We start from the raw sequence: 20,588 nt of genomic DNA on the forward strand, positions 1-20,588 counted from the left end.
ACCGTGGTGGCGCCACTGGCCGGTTCATAACTTCCAATATGGCCGCCTTAGCGAGAAATTTACAATTTTGCCGGCGAAAAATTATACAAATATCTCAAACCAGGAATCTAGTAACAACGAGATGCGTTTCAGCTGATGGAGTTATTACAGAAACTGCTAGAAATAATGAAACTGCTGCAAATAGTGATGAATTCGTCGATGAAATCGAGTTAAAAAGGGACGTTTCCGGATTATCGGAAAGACAAGCTGCAAAACTCAACCATCGGGCTAAAATTTTCCCACCTAAATATGAACATGAACTAACACTGAAATTTAAGAGACAACAATATGCTCAGTTCGGACGAGAGTCAGGAATTGATCCGGCTATAATGTGGCCGACGAAACAAGAATTAGCCGATATGAAAGCCGATGAAATGGAATGGGACCTGACGTTTGATCAGCTGGTGGAGAAAGTGAGAAAAGATGAAGAAAATGCAAGAATGATACGCGAAGAACGGTAAGAAATCGAAAAGCATAGGAGTGGATAAGATCTCCAGTATAATCCACTTAATTTCAATCATTTTGGACAAATTAGTTTAATCGGTTTATGAATGAGAAATCTGGGTTTAAACATCTTGAATACATTTATATATTGTATTTGTATTGTTTTGGTGGATTTTTTATCATTTTATATCATATCTGGATAAGATGATCTAAAACTGAGTAAAAGTTAATACCAAGCGCATTTTCTTGTATTTCAAGGTCTTGATATTGTCTTATTTTCAGAATCCAAAAAGTGGAGAAGGCTATGGCTAAGATGCCAGAACTGATTGCAGGTTATGAACAAAGATTAAAAGCCAAAGAAGAACAGATGAAGAAACAAGAGGAGAAAAAACAGAAATTATTAGAAGAGGCTCACGAATTTTTCGGTTACGAGATCGATTCCAGAGATGCTAGATTCAAACAACTGCAAGAACTCAAAGATAAAGAAGAAGCGAAATTAGCAAAACAGCGGAAAAAAGAAGCAAAATTAGCTCGATTGCAAGCTAAATTAACGGGAGTCGCGAGTTAATGTTATCGAATGAATGAATAAATGCAGCACAGTACATTGAAATTTTTATTGTATTATTTATCGGCCTATTCTGAATCTTAGTTGCGGCAGTGTTTCTCGGAACGCGCGCTCTATACGTGTCTGCGTTTTCTGAATTGGTGGAGCTTTCTTCTTGGAGGCAACTTGAGCCTGGTAGATTTTTTCCAAGTTTAGAGTTTGGATATTGATGGTTTACAGCCCATGGTACCTGCCGGTGCCGGCACTAGAGAAGACATCTTCACCCGTCAAGGGATTCGAACCCACTACGCTAAAGCTGTTCGCCGAACTGGTGGAAGCGAGTTCGGGAGTGATACCGGACCCCTGGCAAGCGAGGATGTAGAGAAGACAGTAGGTCTACCGGTACCGGTCGTAAATTGGCTCCGGTTTGCATTATTTATTAGTTCACAAAGATTCCCCTAGGTCACCGAGTGGTGCTGCCACCTAGTAAGCGGCTGTGGCAACACAATACAGTGACCCTCCTATAATAGTGTAGTGACACTTGGCAAACCTGAAATCAAAGTTTTTTTTGTTTACAGTAAACCATGCGCAAGTCGGATCTTTTGGAAGCGAGAAAATTTCTCCCGAGTTAGCAAAAGTCCTACTTTTATGATGAGTCGGATTTTCAGCCTTTTTCCACGAAAACACGACTTTCTGTAAACAGTAAAATTAAATCAACATCTACAAGAAATGATTTTAATTACTGAAATATTTTGGGTTTAACCACAACTAATGTAGTAACGACTGATTGACATGTATCGTCGATTTCGATCCAGGAACAGGGAAGACATTTTTTAAAATTCAATCTGCAATGGGCAGAAAATAGCCCTCTGACTCTCGGTGAGAGATTTTACTGAATTTTAATTTTTGACAAAGAGAAGTTCTATGAGATAGGAGAATTTCCGACTTACAAATGTATTAATGCCTTTGAAAAAGAGACGGAAATATCGGGACCATCAATATTCATCCGATATCAGCGATTATCCGACTTACTCAAGGTTTACTGTACCATCTATTCCTACAGCAAACTGATATGTGATGAATTGACGATGTTCATTCCGATAAGAAATAGAAAATGAGGATGGACTCCAAACCTTATTGCCAGTGACTGTCCTTCCAAATGCTTTATCATCGAAATAACTCAGTGAAGTAAACATTTTTTGGATGTCTTACATTCGTTTCTTTTTGATGCCGTAAAAACATAGTGCCATAATGGTTGAGCCTATTTTTCCCAGATGAGAATCAAATAGTATTTTTTCAGTGTATTTTCAAAAATAAGGTCTCATCGCGTGATGGTAATTTTAATCATGTCGGTCGTAAAATGATATGAACGCATGAATTGAATGAAAAAATTATTTTTTATCTCGTCATCTGTATCTACACCCAAGTTTTCTGCTGGTATGATTGGCCGAGATGAAGATTCCCGTTCGTAGTCAATGCATTTTTTTTTGTAAAGTAGGGAAGGGTTATGACGTATGAGGTGGGTTGTCATCTTGGGCGATGTCTTTTAGGAAAATGTTCCCTGGTGTAAATACGTTTCATCGACGTAGTAGCTGATAATGCCATTTTAGTTATGTTTATAGTTTCAGGCTAAGTTTACATTTATCAGGAACATTTAGTGGTCATATTTGTTTCCGATATGGGTCTAATCTTCCAAATTCCTTGATTCTGATATCTAGCGTTGTAACATTTAGATAAGGGAGCGAAGCCTCATCCTCCTATCAAGTCCTCGAAAACGAAATTCCATTCTCACTGATGATGCCTGGCAATCTAAAGATATTCCCGATGACAAAAAAAGTAAGAAGAAACCTAGTTTATTATTTACAACAATAAAGCATATTCCCTATTCACATTTATAACACTTGAAATGAGAACAAACATAAACTTAACATAACAAAACAAAAAAACAGTCAGATATATACCATATCACAAAAATCTTCAAATACGGTACCGTTCTAATTTAAGTTACAAATATATTTAAAGAGATCAAGTGAAATATACCTGTAGGTGCAGAAATATTAGAAAATGATTTTAATTTAATGGAATTTAATGTATTTCAGTCACTATTCAAAGATACAGAACCCATATCATTCTAAGTAATACATTCTTACGGGCACCCTTGTGTCAAATAGCGCGACCTCTATCATCATTGTAACTTATTGATGAGATCATCAGACCAACACAAACTTTGATCATGATTTCTAGATATGCACTCGAACGAGGTATGATATAGAATTCATTTATTTGTCTCTACGTACCGCGCTGAACTAAAAATAAACGAATTTTCTAATGACTCAAATACATTTCATTCGTGTTTCTATAAAATCCCTCATTTTTCTAAGTATTTCACGACATCGAATATATTCGTATATGAACAATATCTTAATAGAGTTAAAACTATCCTAATCACGCAATCACCTGTATATGTATTATTATAATTATATAATTTGTTTCAGTGTATTACATGCCACCTTTCTATTCCCTTATGCATAATTCTAGATTTTTCAATACACATCAGATAACTAGGAATTGTCCCTGGAATGACTGAACACTATTCGGCGGATCAAGAAGGCATGGGTTCGAACCAGTTCTTTCTTATCTGAGTAAATAGGTTAAATGGCCAGGTCAACCGAGACCAATTCATATCGAATGTCAGTTACAATCATGGCACGTCATGAGTATTTTATTCCAATTATCATTGAAAAATATATATGACATAACGTCAACATCCTAACATATTGACAACGAATCTATTTCCAAGGATCTGTAAGAGGATCGGAAAATGGTCGGCCTCCGATGATAGGTGGATCAGATAAATCTTGTAATGGTGGATCCAGTGCCTTGTCGCTACTAAATGATGACTTAGAAAGTGACTTCGTAACAGAGCGGAATTCTTGTTCGTACTCGCAAATGTTCGTAGTTTCATTTGGAGCAGGTGGGAAACCGTTAGGGGGCAGCACCTTTTCTGGGGATTCGTCGAGGTCCTCGTATTCGAAACGGCCGCGACCCTGGCGCCACCTACGCAGTAATGGTATAATGGCAAATGCTATAGTTCCTACAGTGTAAACACCACCAGTGACGTAAAACACATCGTCATAATTACGTCGCATATCATACACTAAACCTGAAAAATAAGAAAAAGATATACAACGATTACAAATCACTCTGTGGTTATAAGTTGCTAGATTGCCAAGAGTCAATAAATCACTAGAAACTGCAGACCGTTCATCTGTCCGGAAATTGAACAATCTCCTGTGTTTTTCAACTTGGAAACGATCTACGAACATATATTGTGAGGGGGTGGCCTAGCCATAATATTTCCATAAATCTACCCTTGTACAAGTGACAAAAATTCCGCCTGATTCGAAAAAAGAGATTTCGACGAGATCAAAATTCATTACACTGTGACCAGTATGAACCAGGCCGACGAGGGACACATGTATCAATGTGGCTAATAATGATCAACGTCTCAGCGCAAAGTTCGCGCGCAACGAAACAAATGAGATTTTATGAATATTTAATGAGAACAAGTCGGGGGGATACCATCGGTATCAATACGTCATCGACAAGGAAGGACTGACTCCTCTCGCACTATTCGCAAATTTCAAGAATGCAAAGTATTTTTTAAGCCGAAGTTTCGTAGCATATCACCGAACAATATCATGTCATAAATGACATTTATTGATGGATTTGGTGGTAGTGATGTTAACGGGTAATGGCATAGGATTATCGTTCTTTTAGCGCCGACTACTTCCATAATCGGCTTGAATTCATTATCAATGGTTAGAATGAATAATGAATACGATCAACTCTCAAGTAGCACTTTAAAAAACTTTACCCGAAAATAAGGGTCCGGAGAGTATTCCAATGCCTGACCATAAGTTAGTTACAGACCATGCGACATCAATCGGTAGATTGGTAACCTCACCCGATGCTGCATATGTATATACTATATTCAAGCCTAGAAAGGCACCCATCGCTGAAAAAAAGCAATGATTTATTTAGTCGCGTAAGCATCGTTTATTGTAAGTATTTTTAGAAACGGTTTCACAGTTAGCATAATCAACAGATAGACGAAGCAATTTCGGTGATGCCACTTTTTGCCATAACTCTTTAGTGTAAACTGACGTTGGTTTTGACCAGGGACAGGTGTAATTGCAGATAACGCGCTAGAAACTATACTCTTGTTACCACTTAGAGCAAGATTTCATGATAAATCACGTACTCCTGATGCTTGATCATGCCATTAATGTCCGCTTTGTACGTCATTTTGCTTATAAGTGGAATGATATAATTAGAATTCTATGTGACGTGTGGTGGTTTCTATTGCCCCCGAGGTGTTGTCAGACCAAGTGGCACTACTCGTTATATTTTATTCATTAATCGAGGTGATGGATTGGCCGCTGGAAATATCCTTTTTTTGATACCGATAGCTAAATGTATCACCGCGATCCGGACTGACCTATTATGAAACTGTCATTAACCGAGCCATGATGCTAAATAGATACACACATTATCTAGAGAACTAATAAAACCTTGGTATAAATCTCGGTCCATCCCGATGTCGATCGCTATGTTTTATTTCCGAGCCAGTTTCTTTGGGCAGTTTTCTCACTCAACGCTATTGGACGCGATGGAAAATATGTATATACGCGCTTGGTACTTACCGCCAGCTATAACCATTATCAACGTGTAAGTAATGTCTACTGCGGGCCATATGAAACAGATAACTGCCAAAAATGAGCAGGCGATGCAGTTAGCAATCACTAAATATCCTTTGAAATAATCGCCCAGGAACGACGCTATAACATAGCTTATACATTCTAGCAGGCTGAGAACTGTCAAGGCGTAAGACGCATCTTGAGCAGATATGCGTTTCAGTTGCATGTAGGATGCCTAGAAATAAAGAAAAGTTCATCGTGGGATTTTTGCGATGATGAATGCATAAAACAATAAACGTTTCGCAAAATTCACCATTCTCAAATCCACTTTCGGCAACTTGTGTTAATATTTTTTCGAATATTATTCATATTTTGGACAAATTAAACATGCAAAACATCGATTGCAGAAAATTTTATCCGGCGATTTAATTCAGAAGAAACCACTCAAAAGAGAATGAACGTCAGATATCGTCGGAAACAGCAATAAAATACTGATAATTTAGTTAGAAATCAGAAATGTTGATGTGTATTATTGGTGTGCAAGACGTTGTTTCAACACGCAATAATCTCATCGGGGATTCGCAATACACATTTCAGTGCTGATTACACATCGACACGCGTTCCGTCACATCACACATCGCTGAAAATATCATCATCCCAAACTCAACATATACTAAACATTAATATACAGTACTTAACATGCAATTGAAATTATTCATCTCCCTAATGAGCCAAGTTTCAAAAACATATTGACGTTATCTATCCTTGAACTAATCAAAATGGATGATTGTGAATGATTTTATACTATAATCACAATAGCGCGATGGTCTATAATTTGTTCTACGATTCTATTATGTTATCACTCTTAGTATATATTCACGTTTCCACGAGTTCCCTGCACATACGACGTTTTTTTCGCCTCGTGTGCAGAAACAACACGAAATGAAGCAGATCACGAGAGATCAGTACGGGGCAGTATAGGATGCGTTGTTACATATGTTTCGATAATTATCTAAATGGAGGCACTTTCCGTGATTAATCAGCTCGTGATTTGACCGTTAAAAATCCCTGATTATGTGTCATACGATTTACCACAGAGACGTGAACAAATTACCAGATTTTTTCTGAATATATACCGCAAAGTTTTTTTTCCCTGTCCTAGGGATAAATATTTAAATAGTTGAATATTTCTTTGCCATCGAAATTTTCAAAGTTACGAAGTTGCATTTATATTTCTTGTGTCATTTTGCATCGGTTTTCTATAAGATTCTGATTTATTCGCAACTCAATCTTCAGATCAAAAGAGTCAAAGTGAAACCAGTGACAATTCGAAGCTAACCTCAAGTGAGATGATTTGTTTTTTCGTAAATCAGTAAATTACGAGGTCGACAAGTTCAGTAATATTCCCGTTTGTGTAAATCAAATAATTTTCATACATTTCTATACAACTAGTCGATCTCGAAGGAATAAACAGACGATGAATGCGGCAATTTGCTTCGATGAGTATAAGGTGATAAGTTTTGTTTTCTAAATAGCCCCGTCAAGTCTACGCAGAATGAATGAACATACACCTAGCTCCATATCGACGCTTATAATCAGAAACCCATCGGGATTTTTGTTTTGTCGATTACAATTCTTTGATGCGTTTTCTTTCTGGCAAACAAATCTAAGGGATTGTAACGATTTTTCAGTTCGTTTACTTTCTGGGATTTAATGCTACTCGGTGAAGACTTAGTGTATGGTTTGTCGGTTGGTTAGTTATGGATATGGTAATTATGTCGGTAGCAGTTACTGCAGTGATAAGATTTTCTCGGACTGATGACCGCTGTCCATGATAGCGTCCAAAATAACAAACGCGGCCAAACGTCCGAATTGACGATGAGCACTGACCGCCAAGTACATTAATCATTGGTTTATATTTGACCATCTATCCATCCGAAACAGTAGCGTTTTATGACGATCCTCAAAGATTGTTTTGCAGAATCTCGCCACCAAAAATGTACGCATTCTTACGGCGTTTACTAGTGACGGAAATGATAAATTTCGCGCGTATAGTAATCGTCTAAAGAGGAAATCTCATTTTTACCAGTTCCTTAATTACTTCAACTTCCCGTTTTTGAATTAATGCGTTGCATTAATGCATGGTATTAACGTGAAAATAATGAACTCGAGCTTCCGTAGGAAAAATCTCTTCTACCGAGTTTGTTTTGTTAACTTATCAGTTTGTTCCTGATAAACTACTTATCCTTATAATCACTGGGGCACACAATAAATCTTAATTAACTCGGCTTCCCTCGACTGACTGGGATAAAGTGGATAAAGCGCTCGGAGAGTCTTTATTTACACGTCAAAATCGACCGTTCATTTATCCCGACGGCTTCAAGAATTTAAAAAGACATTTTCTCATTCATTCGACATTTATAGACTGGTTTTCATCATTCGAATACAGATTCCGCCCTCATTCCGGGCAAATGTGCTAGTTTTTCATGAAAAAAAATTCCTGAAAATGTTTGTAGACTGAAGATGAAGATTTTACGTAGGCGCTGTAAACGTCTAGATCTTCTAAACGGATTATGTTGTATGGTTGATTGATGTTTAGCGCGAGTGGCTATACATTCTTGATTCATATAAAAACATCTTCATTTCCTCCTTTAACAATGCGAAAAATAATCAGTTAACTTACGCGCATTTACTCAATGGTCGATTAAAAGTAGCGACTCTGGAAATATATGTTACTCTGACAGTTATCTGAGGTCTTTTGAATATCAGTATCGACGTGAACGCAAAATCGGAAATTGGATCGGTTACCGTGAGAGAAACTGCAACAATATTAATGAGCTAACACAATTCAGACCGAAACGAATAGATAATTAGGTTAAAGGGATAGGCAAGCCTGGATCTGTTTTTCATAAATTCCGTTTCGAAAATCGTATCATTTACGGTGATATAAACGAAATATCTGATTAAAAATGTTCTTATTATGGATTTTTATGACGTCATCCTAAACAAGTCGGTTAAAACACTTTAATAAATGAAGAAACTAGATTATTTGCTTTTGGACTTATTGTAGGTCGATGACGTTCAGAGCATTGGAAATTTGCAATCGACGAACCGATGAATCGATCATTCTCTGAAGCATAACCAAGCGTGAGATCTTAACAAATCAATGATAAAAAATCTGATCAGTTTTGACACCGAGCATCGTAGCTGGCATCAAGTCGACTTTATGATTTACCGATTATAGATTATCAAGACGGTGTTTAGAGATATAAAACGAATAAACCATGCACAGTATCTCTGATATTTTCCGTATGATTAAACTATAGGTTAATTCAACCGTGATGGTCCTGCTTACGAATTCGACCGGATATACTTCTTCTTTCTGCGGATAAAATCAGACTTCACGTAGATCACAGTCACTATAGATCTTGTTATGTCTAGATCTAAAACCATGTCTTGATTAAACACCCAGACTTCTCGCCGTAGGGGTGGATATCTTTTGATTTTGTAATCAGGCAGTCTTTGAAGGGCAGGCTAATGCTTGTGATTTGTGATTCGTATAGTAGATTAACACTGTTACCGTCATTCAATCACACGCATTACTAGCGGTGATCTTTATCAAACAAAAGTTATATCATATGATTTCTTGGACGAAATAATTAATCAAGCTTTTCATCTCATTTCTCATCAGAAATATAGAAATAACGTCTTTGTCGATGACCTTGTCGTGCAAATTGAATACGTATAACACTTTTGAACTTACCAGATTTAGGAATGGCATGAAGAAGCCTATATACACGAGAAAGTTCCCGAATAGCCATAAAACTATTTCAGGACGCTGCCTTACTGCCTGTAGGTTACAGGCACTAGCTAATCGATTACACAATAACCGTAGGTCACAGCAACCAAGTATTCGTTTGAATAATGGTTTTTTAGGGTTTTCATCCGTTTCTACGTTTTGACTGATATCAGTCTGTGACTGTGTTATCTCTGATTGAATGTTCGCTTCCATTTGAGCGTTTTTGGAGACGAATGTAGAACAGGTGACTACACCTACTAATAGGATAAGTACACTAGTAGCACGAAACGCTGCCCTCCAATCGTACGTAGACACCAACCAAGCATTTATTGGGTTGAACAGGAGACTACCTGAAAAAATCAGAAAGAAAAATTATCATTTCACAAATATAGAAAAACTGTGTTGATCTACTTACGATTGCCTTTTAAAGTCCACCAAACCTCACGTAAGGTTGTGACATATACGAGTGATTTTTAAGAGGATAGATTATAGTTCTTCCAAGAATAAACGATATAGTTCTTCACTTCACTGTTTGCTTTAAAAATGCGATCTTAAATCTTTCATCAACATCAGCGACAGCCAAGGAGATGCAGAAGTACAAATGACGTCAGGATGCCTTGGGTAAGGAGCGGGATATATTGAATTTAACATATCTTCCCAGTGCGATGAGTAAACATATATTGTTCGTCGATATAGACAGAACGAACCCTGAAAGTGCTCCATCTATTTACTATCCTCTCGAAGCTCAGTCGCTGCCACTTGAGCGCAGCCAAATTAGGCGAAATGAATTTTCGAGTGGTGAAAAACTTGTCACCAGGACAAGTAATTAGACTATGATCAGTATGTAGCCATATATATAGCGATAACCATCAGCCATCGCGTGGAACTGAGTGACGTCAAGTATCGTGTGATACATGTATATGGTTTGTAAAACTCTTGACATGACAAACAGCTCGTCAATAACCGCATCCTTATACCAAACTAAAGCCATAGAACAACTCTAATAACAAAACTTTTCTATAGATTATTTTCTGAACAACGAAAAGATTAAAAATTATCATCGTTCTTTTATCGTTTATTCCGTGTCTAGAGGGGTAAAGTTAAGTAGCCCTGATGTTCATCAAATAACTGAAACGGAGAATTTGATTTTGACGAATGCCTCGTGACATAACTACGGATAACATTCTTTGTATCGGATAAAGTTTTCTGGCACGAAGGATGTTCTAAACTTATATCAATTGTCCGTAGGCTGATCTTCACACACGGTTAAATTGATCAATTATATGGAATGCTATTTAGTATTTTGCCGGTAGGTATTTTGGAGTTGTTGCACATGATTTTGAGAAAGACAAAAAGACGAGAATGATTGCTAATAAGTTTAATTATCGTTCGTTGATCGACGTTATTTTTATTGCCGAATTAGTTTCTGTTTTTCGTGCATAAACTTACCTGGAAATACACTTCATATGCTGATATGAAAACAGATATAACACATTTATTGAATGAAATTTTAAAGAAATCTTGCTGAGACAACATATCTCTATAAACGCTAACTTCCATTCTTGTAAAGCCAGTTCTGATGATGTCTACCAGAACAATAAATTCCCATTTTGCGGACATCACGTGCCTGAATCTAATCATACGGTTTTCCCACCAAATAATTTGACTTTTCCTGATGACGTTGTCATAACACATCATCATGCCGGCATGCTGGAGTGTGGAAACCGGAAAATTACCACCTGGTTGTCTGCCTGTATTTATCAAATAAAAATTCTGAATGCGTCGCCAACGCTCTAGTAAATTATAGACATTTTCAACGAATTTCTCATAAATGTGTCGCCGAAATATCGAGATATCGAGTACATGGATATGAAAAATCTAATATTTGGAATTTAGTCGAATATTGCAACTTGACTTGATCTTCGTTCGATCGATTCTACAGTTATTGATTCACGTCTTGCTCGGAATGAAATGATTCAGATTTAGCCTAGAGTCGGTAAAATTAGGGTCTGAAAATCACGGAGAACCATTAAGTATAGATAAATACAAAGACAGGGTGCTGCGAGAGAACCATTTTTCTCGGTGACTAAGTCGACGTCAGTTCCCTTGTCGATTTCTGTTTTATGATTATAAATGACGTAAGCTCGATGTAATCTTTACATTACTATTATTGATAGGGAACCGGAAGGTTAGAGATGGGTTGCTTACGGCATTTAGAATCGTTGCATTCTATTGACGATGGTGATCATCATCCGTCAAGCAACTTTCTGAGGTGATAAGAGTGATAATACCCCCGTAGCACCGACCATATATAAACCATACAATTCATCATTATGCTGACCTATTCTGACCGTCTTGGGTCATCGATTTGCAGATTCGCATTTTAAAAGCAACGCAAGGATACGTGATTTGTTTCAAACATAAAATGCCGATAATTCGATTATTTCTGGAGTATACATATGTAAACGTCATTAGGTCGATGTACATTGAGGTCAGTTTCGGGGCATATATTCTTACCAGATATTATACAGATTGACGGTGATGCCGCGGAACATTTTCGTCATGTGATCTCTGATAAAAATTGATACCGAGCTCGGATCCAGTGCTTTATTAGATACAAGATATACGGCATCCAATATTGTTCGACAACTGCCTTGATCGCTTTGTCTCGAACGTTCCTTTCAAATTCCAATATGCCATACGTTCTCGAAGAAAGCCTTCATTTTGTCTTCTGTTTGTGGAATATTCTTCTTTCACTGGCAATAAATATTGCGCAGTAGTTTTTATTCACGACTTCCACACCGACCACACTGCCAGGCAACCGATGTATGAGATGATGCCCATGATTGCCGACAAAAAACAATTTTCCTTTTCTTTTGTGAATAAATGCATTTAAATTCTATTGGATCATGAATAAAGCGTAATCACCTCCAGAGATGCCAGTAATGTTAAGAATCTAAAAGTTACGCGATCTTAGTCCATAAATCTCCTTCTCAGGTTTTTCACTATAAAATTCCTGGTCAATATATTTTTCGATTATTTCTGAGTTACCAGACAAACATGCCAAAAATGGTTCGTATCAAGTTACTGTCGTGAGTTTATTATAGCTCGTAAATAGATAAGTACCCTTTACTGGATGAAAACTTTATATATTTCCAGGCCATTAATCAATCTTATTGTGGCCCTTATCTATCTCAATTTACCGACAAATAACGGGCGTTATTGTGTTGTTTTATGTTTGAATAAGAAACTGATGTTTTATTCATTTCTACTGAACAATAACAGTGCAGAATATGAATCCGGTTTTACTGAGATTAATCACGATTTGTCGTCACACTATTGCTAAGTCACCACGACATTTTCCACCGATCGCACACCATAAGATTAACCGTTCGCCGGTGAGATATTCTTTTTAATTACTCGGCGAAGCAATTATGTAACGGACGTGAGTGGATACCCTGAATCTATAGTGCTGGTGATGAAGAGGAACCTTGATTTGTGACTCGAAGTATGCCTCGAAAAACTTTCGACAAGTTTCTAGAGGTCTACTTCACCTGCGACGAGAACTTTAAAGGAGGACGCTCGAGGAAGAAATCGTCGATTGAACTTTATTTGTTGGTTGCATTATGATGACGTTCGTGTTACCCGCAACTGAGTAGCGTCAAGTGGTGGTGCTTTGGACTAAATCCCTATTTTCGTGTTTCTCTTATCTCTTGCAGTCAGACTAAACACGATATCAGAAACGTCACTAATATCAACCCAGAATGCAAGTCTACAATTCACCGGGGGATTCTAATAAACACCACTAAATCGATAGGTGATCTTTCCAGGCAGAGAGATACTATTAAAGTTCATTGGTCGAGTTATGAGGTTGAATATTTGAAATCATTTCGAATATACATACATTTATTGAGAAAAAACTCAATAATATCGTGTTCCTGCTCAAATGTTCATTATACGAATACACCATTTAATCGAAAATATGAAATCCGATAGTAAAAGGGCCGTGATTTAATTTACATCATTCCTTTTTATGTTTCTCGGAGTTCGTATCGAATGACATGTTTACGAGATATTTCACGATCGAGAAAGTGCTACGTTTCAACTGAGAAAAAAAAACGACGATTTGCTCAATAATTACCGACGAAACTGTAATTCATTTAAACGGTTTACAAATGCAATAAACGTGATCAACAATCTCTTCTGTATAATTAAGCACTTTACAACACGCGGCGTCTTTCGTCAAGTCGTCAACTCGTACCGGTGTTAAATCCCATAAAATCCGTTGGAAGCAGCCACTTGATATAACATCTTGAGCGGATGTCACCGAGAATAGAGATAAATGACTCGATCGTGGTAGTTAACAGATAACATATTGTTTCAACCGGCAGGTGGGAGTTAATGCTCTCATAACATCAATAATTCACCGGCAATACCGATAGATACATTGTCATCGTGGTGATGGTTTTGAATCTTAAATCGAATACCGACGGACAATAAAATGCCCGACCTCGGGTCAGCAGCGCGAGCTGAAATTCTCATAAAAGAGTACTTTATTACCAGCGAGTTGATAGGACCAGATTTAAAATGAAAGAGTTTCGGAGCAAAACTCGATTCATTACTGAGTGCGTTTGGGTCATGGGATTGATGAGAAAAGTAATCTAATATTCTAAGATTTTCAAAAAAAGAATATTAAGGCTTACATTTTATTTTACCCTGATAGTTATTAATGCGCCGAAAATGATGACTAATTTCGTAAAAGAAATTGCCGGTAGCAATGGCGATGGAATTGTGAATGCGAGGACTGAGGACGGAGGATATGGTGTGGTCTGATAACATTCTCCACACAGATGCTGTAATCGCCCGCTCAAAAGAAGCGTAGCCAACCAGAAATCATTAGCAATCGTCAGTGAAAAGCGTACGATCATCTATTAAAGCATTCGACGTTAAAGCGGTGATGATTATAAGCTATCCTGGCTGCTCAGACACGTTCATAGCGTTTAATTATACATGAAAAGCAATTCCGAAGAGAGAAATCCCATATCTAACTGAAACTACTGAAAAAAATGAATGAGACAGAAAGGTAAGAATGATGGGGTTAGACCATTATCTTTATCTAGAGGCAGATCAAGGGGTTGTCTTTCGAGGACACGACTTTTTCGTCAGACAGCGTAAAAACCAATAAATTCAACACTCTTATCCTCTTAGAATTTTTGGGTGCATTTCTTCAAAAGTTTCTAACACCGAGAGGACCCACTTGCGGGCTTCGATGGCCGCATGATGCACCCGCTTCATCCGAAAACGATACCGTTTCTATTCCAATTTTTCTAGATCTGTCCGTGAATCAGAGTAAGAATATTATACGCGTAGTATTGGGCTTAGCGCGTGTAAGATTTTAACATCTGTATCGTTCGTATCCTGCATGTGGTTTTGTTTCCTCCTTAAACTGATTAGAATTTACTACGAAATGCAAGTGACAGGTTGCGAGCTCACAACGGAAACTCTGGTGAGTGGCACAACCGGAAATATCTCAAAATTAAAGCACCCTCTTTAAACCCCCACCTACAGTAACGTTATTTAAATATGAATTGAATATTTTCGGTATTTCGGGGAGCTCCTCATTATCGGGTATAAGACGTCGATTCTTAAAACTCGTCCGTCAAAATGCGTTAAAACTTTTAAAAGCTGAACGATTAGATGATTGATTGATGTGTCAAATCGAGCCATCATGCTTATCAGATTTATGATAAGTCTCTTTCGAAAGTTAGTTCCTGAAATCATCGATAGTTTCAGACTTGTGGCAAATCATTAGAATATTTCCGCGAATTCGAATTCTCTAGTGCTGTTCTACAGTAGCAATCCTGACGACAATTATATCTGTCCGTTTGTGGACCATTGAAACAACACTATATTAATCGAAATTCATTTTCAGCTTTAAAAGATGACAAATATTATTGAACAGTTGATAAAAAAATTATTTCTATTTATGTTTGTAATTTCTATTTCATTTTTCTCAACGGCGGCGATTTTTCTGCGTGAAATTATAAACATCAATAGAATTTATTTTTCTGTGCGATCTTTTAAAGCAGAAAATTAATTTCTACTAAAATGATAATGTTTGTGGGATCTACATAAAAGATGAATATAACTGTAGTCAGGATGTCGCTTGTACTACTTTCACACCGTCTTAAGCCATATATTTTATATGTCTAGATATGTAGAATAACGGAATAAAATTGATTGGATTGGTTTGTATTTCTGTCAACGTTTTAATCGCTCAATCGTCGGATAAGTTCTTTTGCGGCTTTGTGAAAAGTTGATTGGGTCGTTGGTAATTTCCGACTTTCTGTCAGTGATCGTTCCTGACCGATAAACGTGTCATCGTTCTCTCAGTTCCGGAAACTCGACTCGGAAATCAAACTAACCGAAATTCACAAAGCTTTCTGCTCTCCTGAGTCTCCGACTCATGCGTCCAATGTATTTGTTACCAGTAGTGAATATAAATAACATGTCCAGTGCGAAAGACATTTTTTCGATCTATCGTCACTGATCAGATATTTCTGAATCATTCTTTCGACAGTAACTTTTTCCGACAGTACGATATAGTGATATCACTGTGGTTTCAATTCAGGTCGAGCTTTTCCCAGGGTAAAGGGCATTTACATAAAGTTGAGGATATTTCGGAAAAGCTATGTCGTCGGTAGTGAGTGTTCTCATCCTGGGCCTGTGAACATATGATTTTATGTACCGAAGGCAACATAGCATGTTGTAGTCTACTTCATGACACTCTTCACAGCCAGTTAGAAATCATATTGACTAGCGGTAAACACGGTATACGGGAAGTTACCTGTCCTGACTTTGATGAGTAGGGGGCAGTTGGTATCGATTGGGAGGAAGCAACTGACTTGTCAACACGCTCTCATTCTGTTTCACGCGTCCATGTTTACACGTATGTGACTATCAAGTACTATTACGCAACGAGATCAATGTCGAAATAATACATCTAATGTCATCTGTGTTTTATGAGTTTCATGATTCTCAATTCTGTTTATGGTAACACGAACGTCTGCAGATTCTATTTTTGACATTAAGAATTTAGGTACCTCAATGGTTTCCAAAAACTCTTTGGCCATAGCCAAGTCCCCACCAGCATCCCGATTAGCAGTATATAAAAGCGCGGAATACATGGCGGATCAAAGTAGCGTGCATAGAAAAGTTTTCTATGACACTTATTGGTATGCGAAAGTTGTAACGATTATAACGATAGTTGAATCGACGTCGGTAGTTATCACTAAACCATGAACACCCTTCTCCCAGAGTAACAACTGCACTGATGCGTGAACTCTGATAAGGGATACAGCAGAAACTGAGGAGGGGAAATATGATGGATGACGGGAAATAAACGGCTATGATAACGTCTGGTTCACCCGATCGATAAATCAAAAAACAATATTCACGTCGGTGTCACAATAGATGTTAGAATTTCAACCATTTATATTAGCTTGTTTCTAATTGTCATATTTTGTGACTTCTTAAAAAGTCGGTGCAATCATTTTGATGAAACGCTACTGGAACTAAGGACAAGTGGTAGTTGGTGATATCTGTACACGATCGCCGACAGACTGCTCGAGCTCAATCTAAAGAAATTCCCTCAATGAGTAAAATGCAAAAATGCACGGTATTCATTTGTTTAGTTTATGTATTTTTTTGTATGAATCCATACAGTATCATCCGAATGCGCGTATTGCACATGTTAATTGAGTGGCCTTGTGACAACCAGGTATGGCTGAAATTGCGTACGGCGGCAATTTCATAAACCACGTGAGTAAATGACCGGTATCCGCAATATTTGTATTTGACCAAAGGCCAGCGGCGATAAACGCATCAGAAAGTTAAACAGCGCGGACATCGGTACCTTGTTTACAGCTATTATACTCGCTTGACCGCTGTACATAATAACCGTCATAATTTGAGACGCTATTTGCACGGTGCAATTTCCTACGCGTAACTGTCACTATTTGGTTTCCGACTGAGGCAGCGACACTGTTTAAGTGGTAATTGTTTTATTGGGTTTTATTACGGTTAGCTGAATCACGGAGGTGAGAGATAGATAGCAATCACCTCTCGAATTTATGACAACCAACGGCAGATCGCAAAGTCGTCGAATTGCAGATATGATCAATACGATAGCGGGTTTTATGTAGTCACTTAAGCAGTTAAAAGTTTACTATTCAGTACCAATAATGACACTTCGCCGCACTGTACGTCATACTGTCTGGACCCTTAATGCAATCACTTTCACCATTGACGTTTTACTCCCATCGTTAATGACAACCGACTTGATACTGTTGTCAAGTCATTCTTGAATGGGAAAATATTTCACCATGTGGGACCCTCAAACGTAACATTATAATTGTTCAACGTTTCTGGTTTCTATAGATAGTGTAATTGGATTCGCCCGATTCTTAATTCACTAACCAATGATCCGTGGATCCGAGACCAATGTTATCTTCAGTAACGCTGTAACCATGGGAATGGATGGTCATTTCGCTTAAAGCTTTTTATTTTTTCACGCCATTCGTTTAATGGTGAAAACTGGGTGCGCAATATTTTTCGCAGAGATGGCGTAACTATCTCTAGTTAACACTTACATGTGAAAAGCTGTTTCCCCGGTGGTTTGGAGAAAACTATGTTCCAGACGCCTCTGAACGAATACAAATACATACATACAACCATACTCCCGACCATGTATAGTATACCCGCCAACAACGGGACATCACGCAAGCGTATATACATATTTGAAATTCAATTGTTTTTGAAAGTAATATACACGCATAAATGGTTTGCAACTGACCTCCAGTAGATTTACTTACCCACAGGATAACCACAGAGTAGAATACTCGTGGCAAGAACGTGGTTTTTATGATGTTTGTCGAAATAGTCTCCGATGACCAACGATGACGTCATTAAGGTGAAACTGGACCCTACACCGTACAAGATGCTGTGAGTGAGGAACATCCATTCTAGAGTTGCTACGAATGACGATGCCAAAGTGCTTACACAGAGTATGATAACTCCCGCAAACGCTACTATACGATAGGCTCCAAACCCTATATACCTGATTAGTAGGACGGTGACTGGTGAAAACGATAGTGATACTGTAAACGACAAAGTACCAATCCAATCTGAAATACATATATATACAATTGTTTCAAAATAGCTCGTTCGGAACATGATTATCAAAGCATTTTATGAACATTTTATACCTAATCGTTCATTATAAAACTGTTCTTTTAATACATCGGGAGAAACTAGGAATAAACTATAAGATGACGACGTTTGAAGATACTGATGCTGATAAGTATTTTCTTTTTTAACGATGCTGAACTTTCTTTCTTGTCAAACTATCTCAGCGATTCCAGAGATAGAGCCAGTTGCCCGGAGACCATTGATAAAATCAAGGTGACTGACGGAATTTATTTAAATTCGAATCGAATGATTATTTTCGCCTCTCAATGTCCTGGTATTATCGATTGAAAGATTGCACCAACCATACTGGAAATTTCAATCACGTTTTGATGACTTTCTTAAGCACCGTCAGTCACCATTACAAACAATCCCTACTATAAACACCGTTTACTGTTTAATTGAATAAATTACACTTGCGCTGCCGAGAATCGTGAACCAGATATTGAAAGAAAGAAACCATCACCTATTAAAACATCGTTATTTCATCAACTAGAAATTGCCGAGCAATTTATCTTTAAATCGGAATTTTCCCAATGTTCGAAAAGCGGTCTTTGATAATCGCTCATTGATCAGGTTTCATAGAATATACGACCCCGAACTGTTTTTTTTTTATTAGTCAGTCTGGTTTTTGTGCGAAAATGGATAAAACGTGACCATTACCGATAGCGATTCTAATCGAACCTTCGAATCCCCGAGAGATTCGGCGTGTTAATCAAACAGCAGTCAAAGGTTAAGATTATATTACTCAACGCTATCAATTATGTGAACAAAATCTCTCAGTTAGACAACTTGTGTCGTAGTCTAGGTCTTAAACCTACGCTCGCAAACTAAAGAGAATTGTCACCGTATGGATTTATATTCATCTATATACTACTGGTTCTCCTTATCTGCCCTAAACCGACCTCCCTCGACACTTTGCATAACGACGTCTACTGGATAACTACTCGTATTTAGTACCGTTTTTCAGCTGAGGGATATAATTCTGACGGGTCGGTACGAATTCTAACTGGTTCCAAGTGACTGCGCCCGGAGGTTGTTTTATGTCCCGACACCAGGCGCCGAGTTTAGGGTGAAAGGTAGATTTTTTCGAACTAACGCACTTTTGTCGAATAATTGAAGTTACTACGAATGAGGAAAATACCTCAGAAATATTGCTCGTTACATTAACGCCGCATAGAAATATTGCGATACGTTTGAAGTGATAAATGGAAAATATATTATGTCATGTTGGGAATGTAACATTTTATACGATCAAATCCCTATATATAAACGAAAAGTGAGTCCGAAAAATGTCCTCGAGGTGCAGTTTATTTCGACGTTTCGACTTAATGCTGATAGTCATCATTCTAAAGTGACAGTAAACTAGGGGGTAACATTTCTTTTCATGGTGTGGGATTTAATCATAGTATCGTGAATATTGATGCATGAAAAAACTATTTATACTAACTTTGTTCAGCCATTGGGCGATGGTAAAGTTTTTGCAGTTGAACCACAAATTCTCCAAAACTGTACGTAATTCCGCTTCTTACTACGGTCAATAGTAATACGCATGCGCAGATTATCCATCCTTTCTTATCTTGAGAAAGTGAGTCGAACTTGTCTGGTATATATCGCATCCATTTAGGTAGTGGGATATCGGGCAGCTTCACCATGTCGTTAACACTGAGAAAAACAATGAAAAAGAAACTTTTTCACAAGGAAATACATTCGTTTTTACTATAAATCACCTCATTAGATATTACTGTATAATTACAGCAATTTCACCGCAAACTACACCTATCGGAATCAATTAGATACAGACTGTCTGTTGTCT

At 37.7% G+C, this 20,588-nt stretch overlaps 2 protein-coding genes across 2 annotated transcripts; one reads left to right on the forward strand and one right to left on the reverse strand.

Annotated features, from left to right (window-relative positions):
• The first annotated feature begins 8 nt into the window (after positions 1-8).
• On the forward strand, positions 9-1,079 carry LOC141898245 (large ribosomal subunit protein mL64-like). Its single transcript, XM_074784072.1, has 2 exons — positions 9-496; positions 766-1,079. The coding sequence occupies exons 1-2, from the start codon at positions 39-41 to the stop codon at positions 1,049-1,051; spliced, it is 744 nt and encodes a 247-aa protein (XP_074640173.1). The 5' UTR covers positions 9-38; the 3' UTR covers positions 1,052-1,079.
• A 2,737-nt stretch (positions 1,080-3,816) lies between these two features.
• Positions 3,817-20,358, reverse strand: LOC141899147 (monocarboxylate transporter 13-like; the record flags this gene model as incomplete). The annotated part of the gene is made up of 7 exons (XM_074785302.1): positions 3,817-4,190; positions 4,905-5,045; positions 5,734-5,962; positions 9,491-9,593; positions 9,708-9,876; positions 18,400-18,711; positions 20,223-20,358. Coding segments are annotated over 7 exons (1,464 nt in total), but the record flags the coding sequence as incomplete, so codon positions are not given.
• Between the last annotated feature and the right edge of the window lie 230 nt (positions 20,359-20,588).

Source organism: Tubulanus polymorphus, chromosome 2, assembly GCF_964204645.1.
Source record: "Tubulanus polymorphus chromosome 2, tnTubPoly1.2, whole genome shotgun sequence".
NCBI lineage: Eukaryota > Metazoa > Nemertea > Palaeonemertea > Tubulaniformes > Tubulanidae > Tubulanus > Tubulanus polymorphus.

Excerpts from the sequence above, each read along its gene's own strand:
- LOC141898245 (XM_074784072.1), top strand. The coding sequence starts at position 39 with ATGGCCGCCTTAGCGAGAAATTTACAATTTTGCCGGCGAAAAATTATA. Across the intron at positions 497-765 it reads AGAATGATACGCGAAGAACG|AATCCAAAAAGTGGAGAAGG; the intron begins GTAAGAAATCGA and ends TCTTATTTTCAG.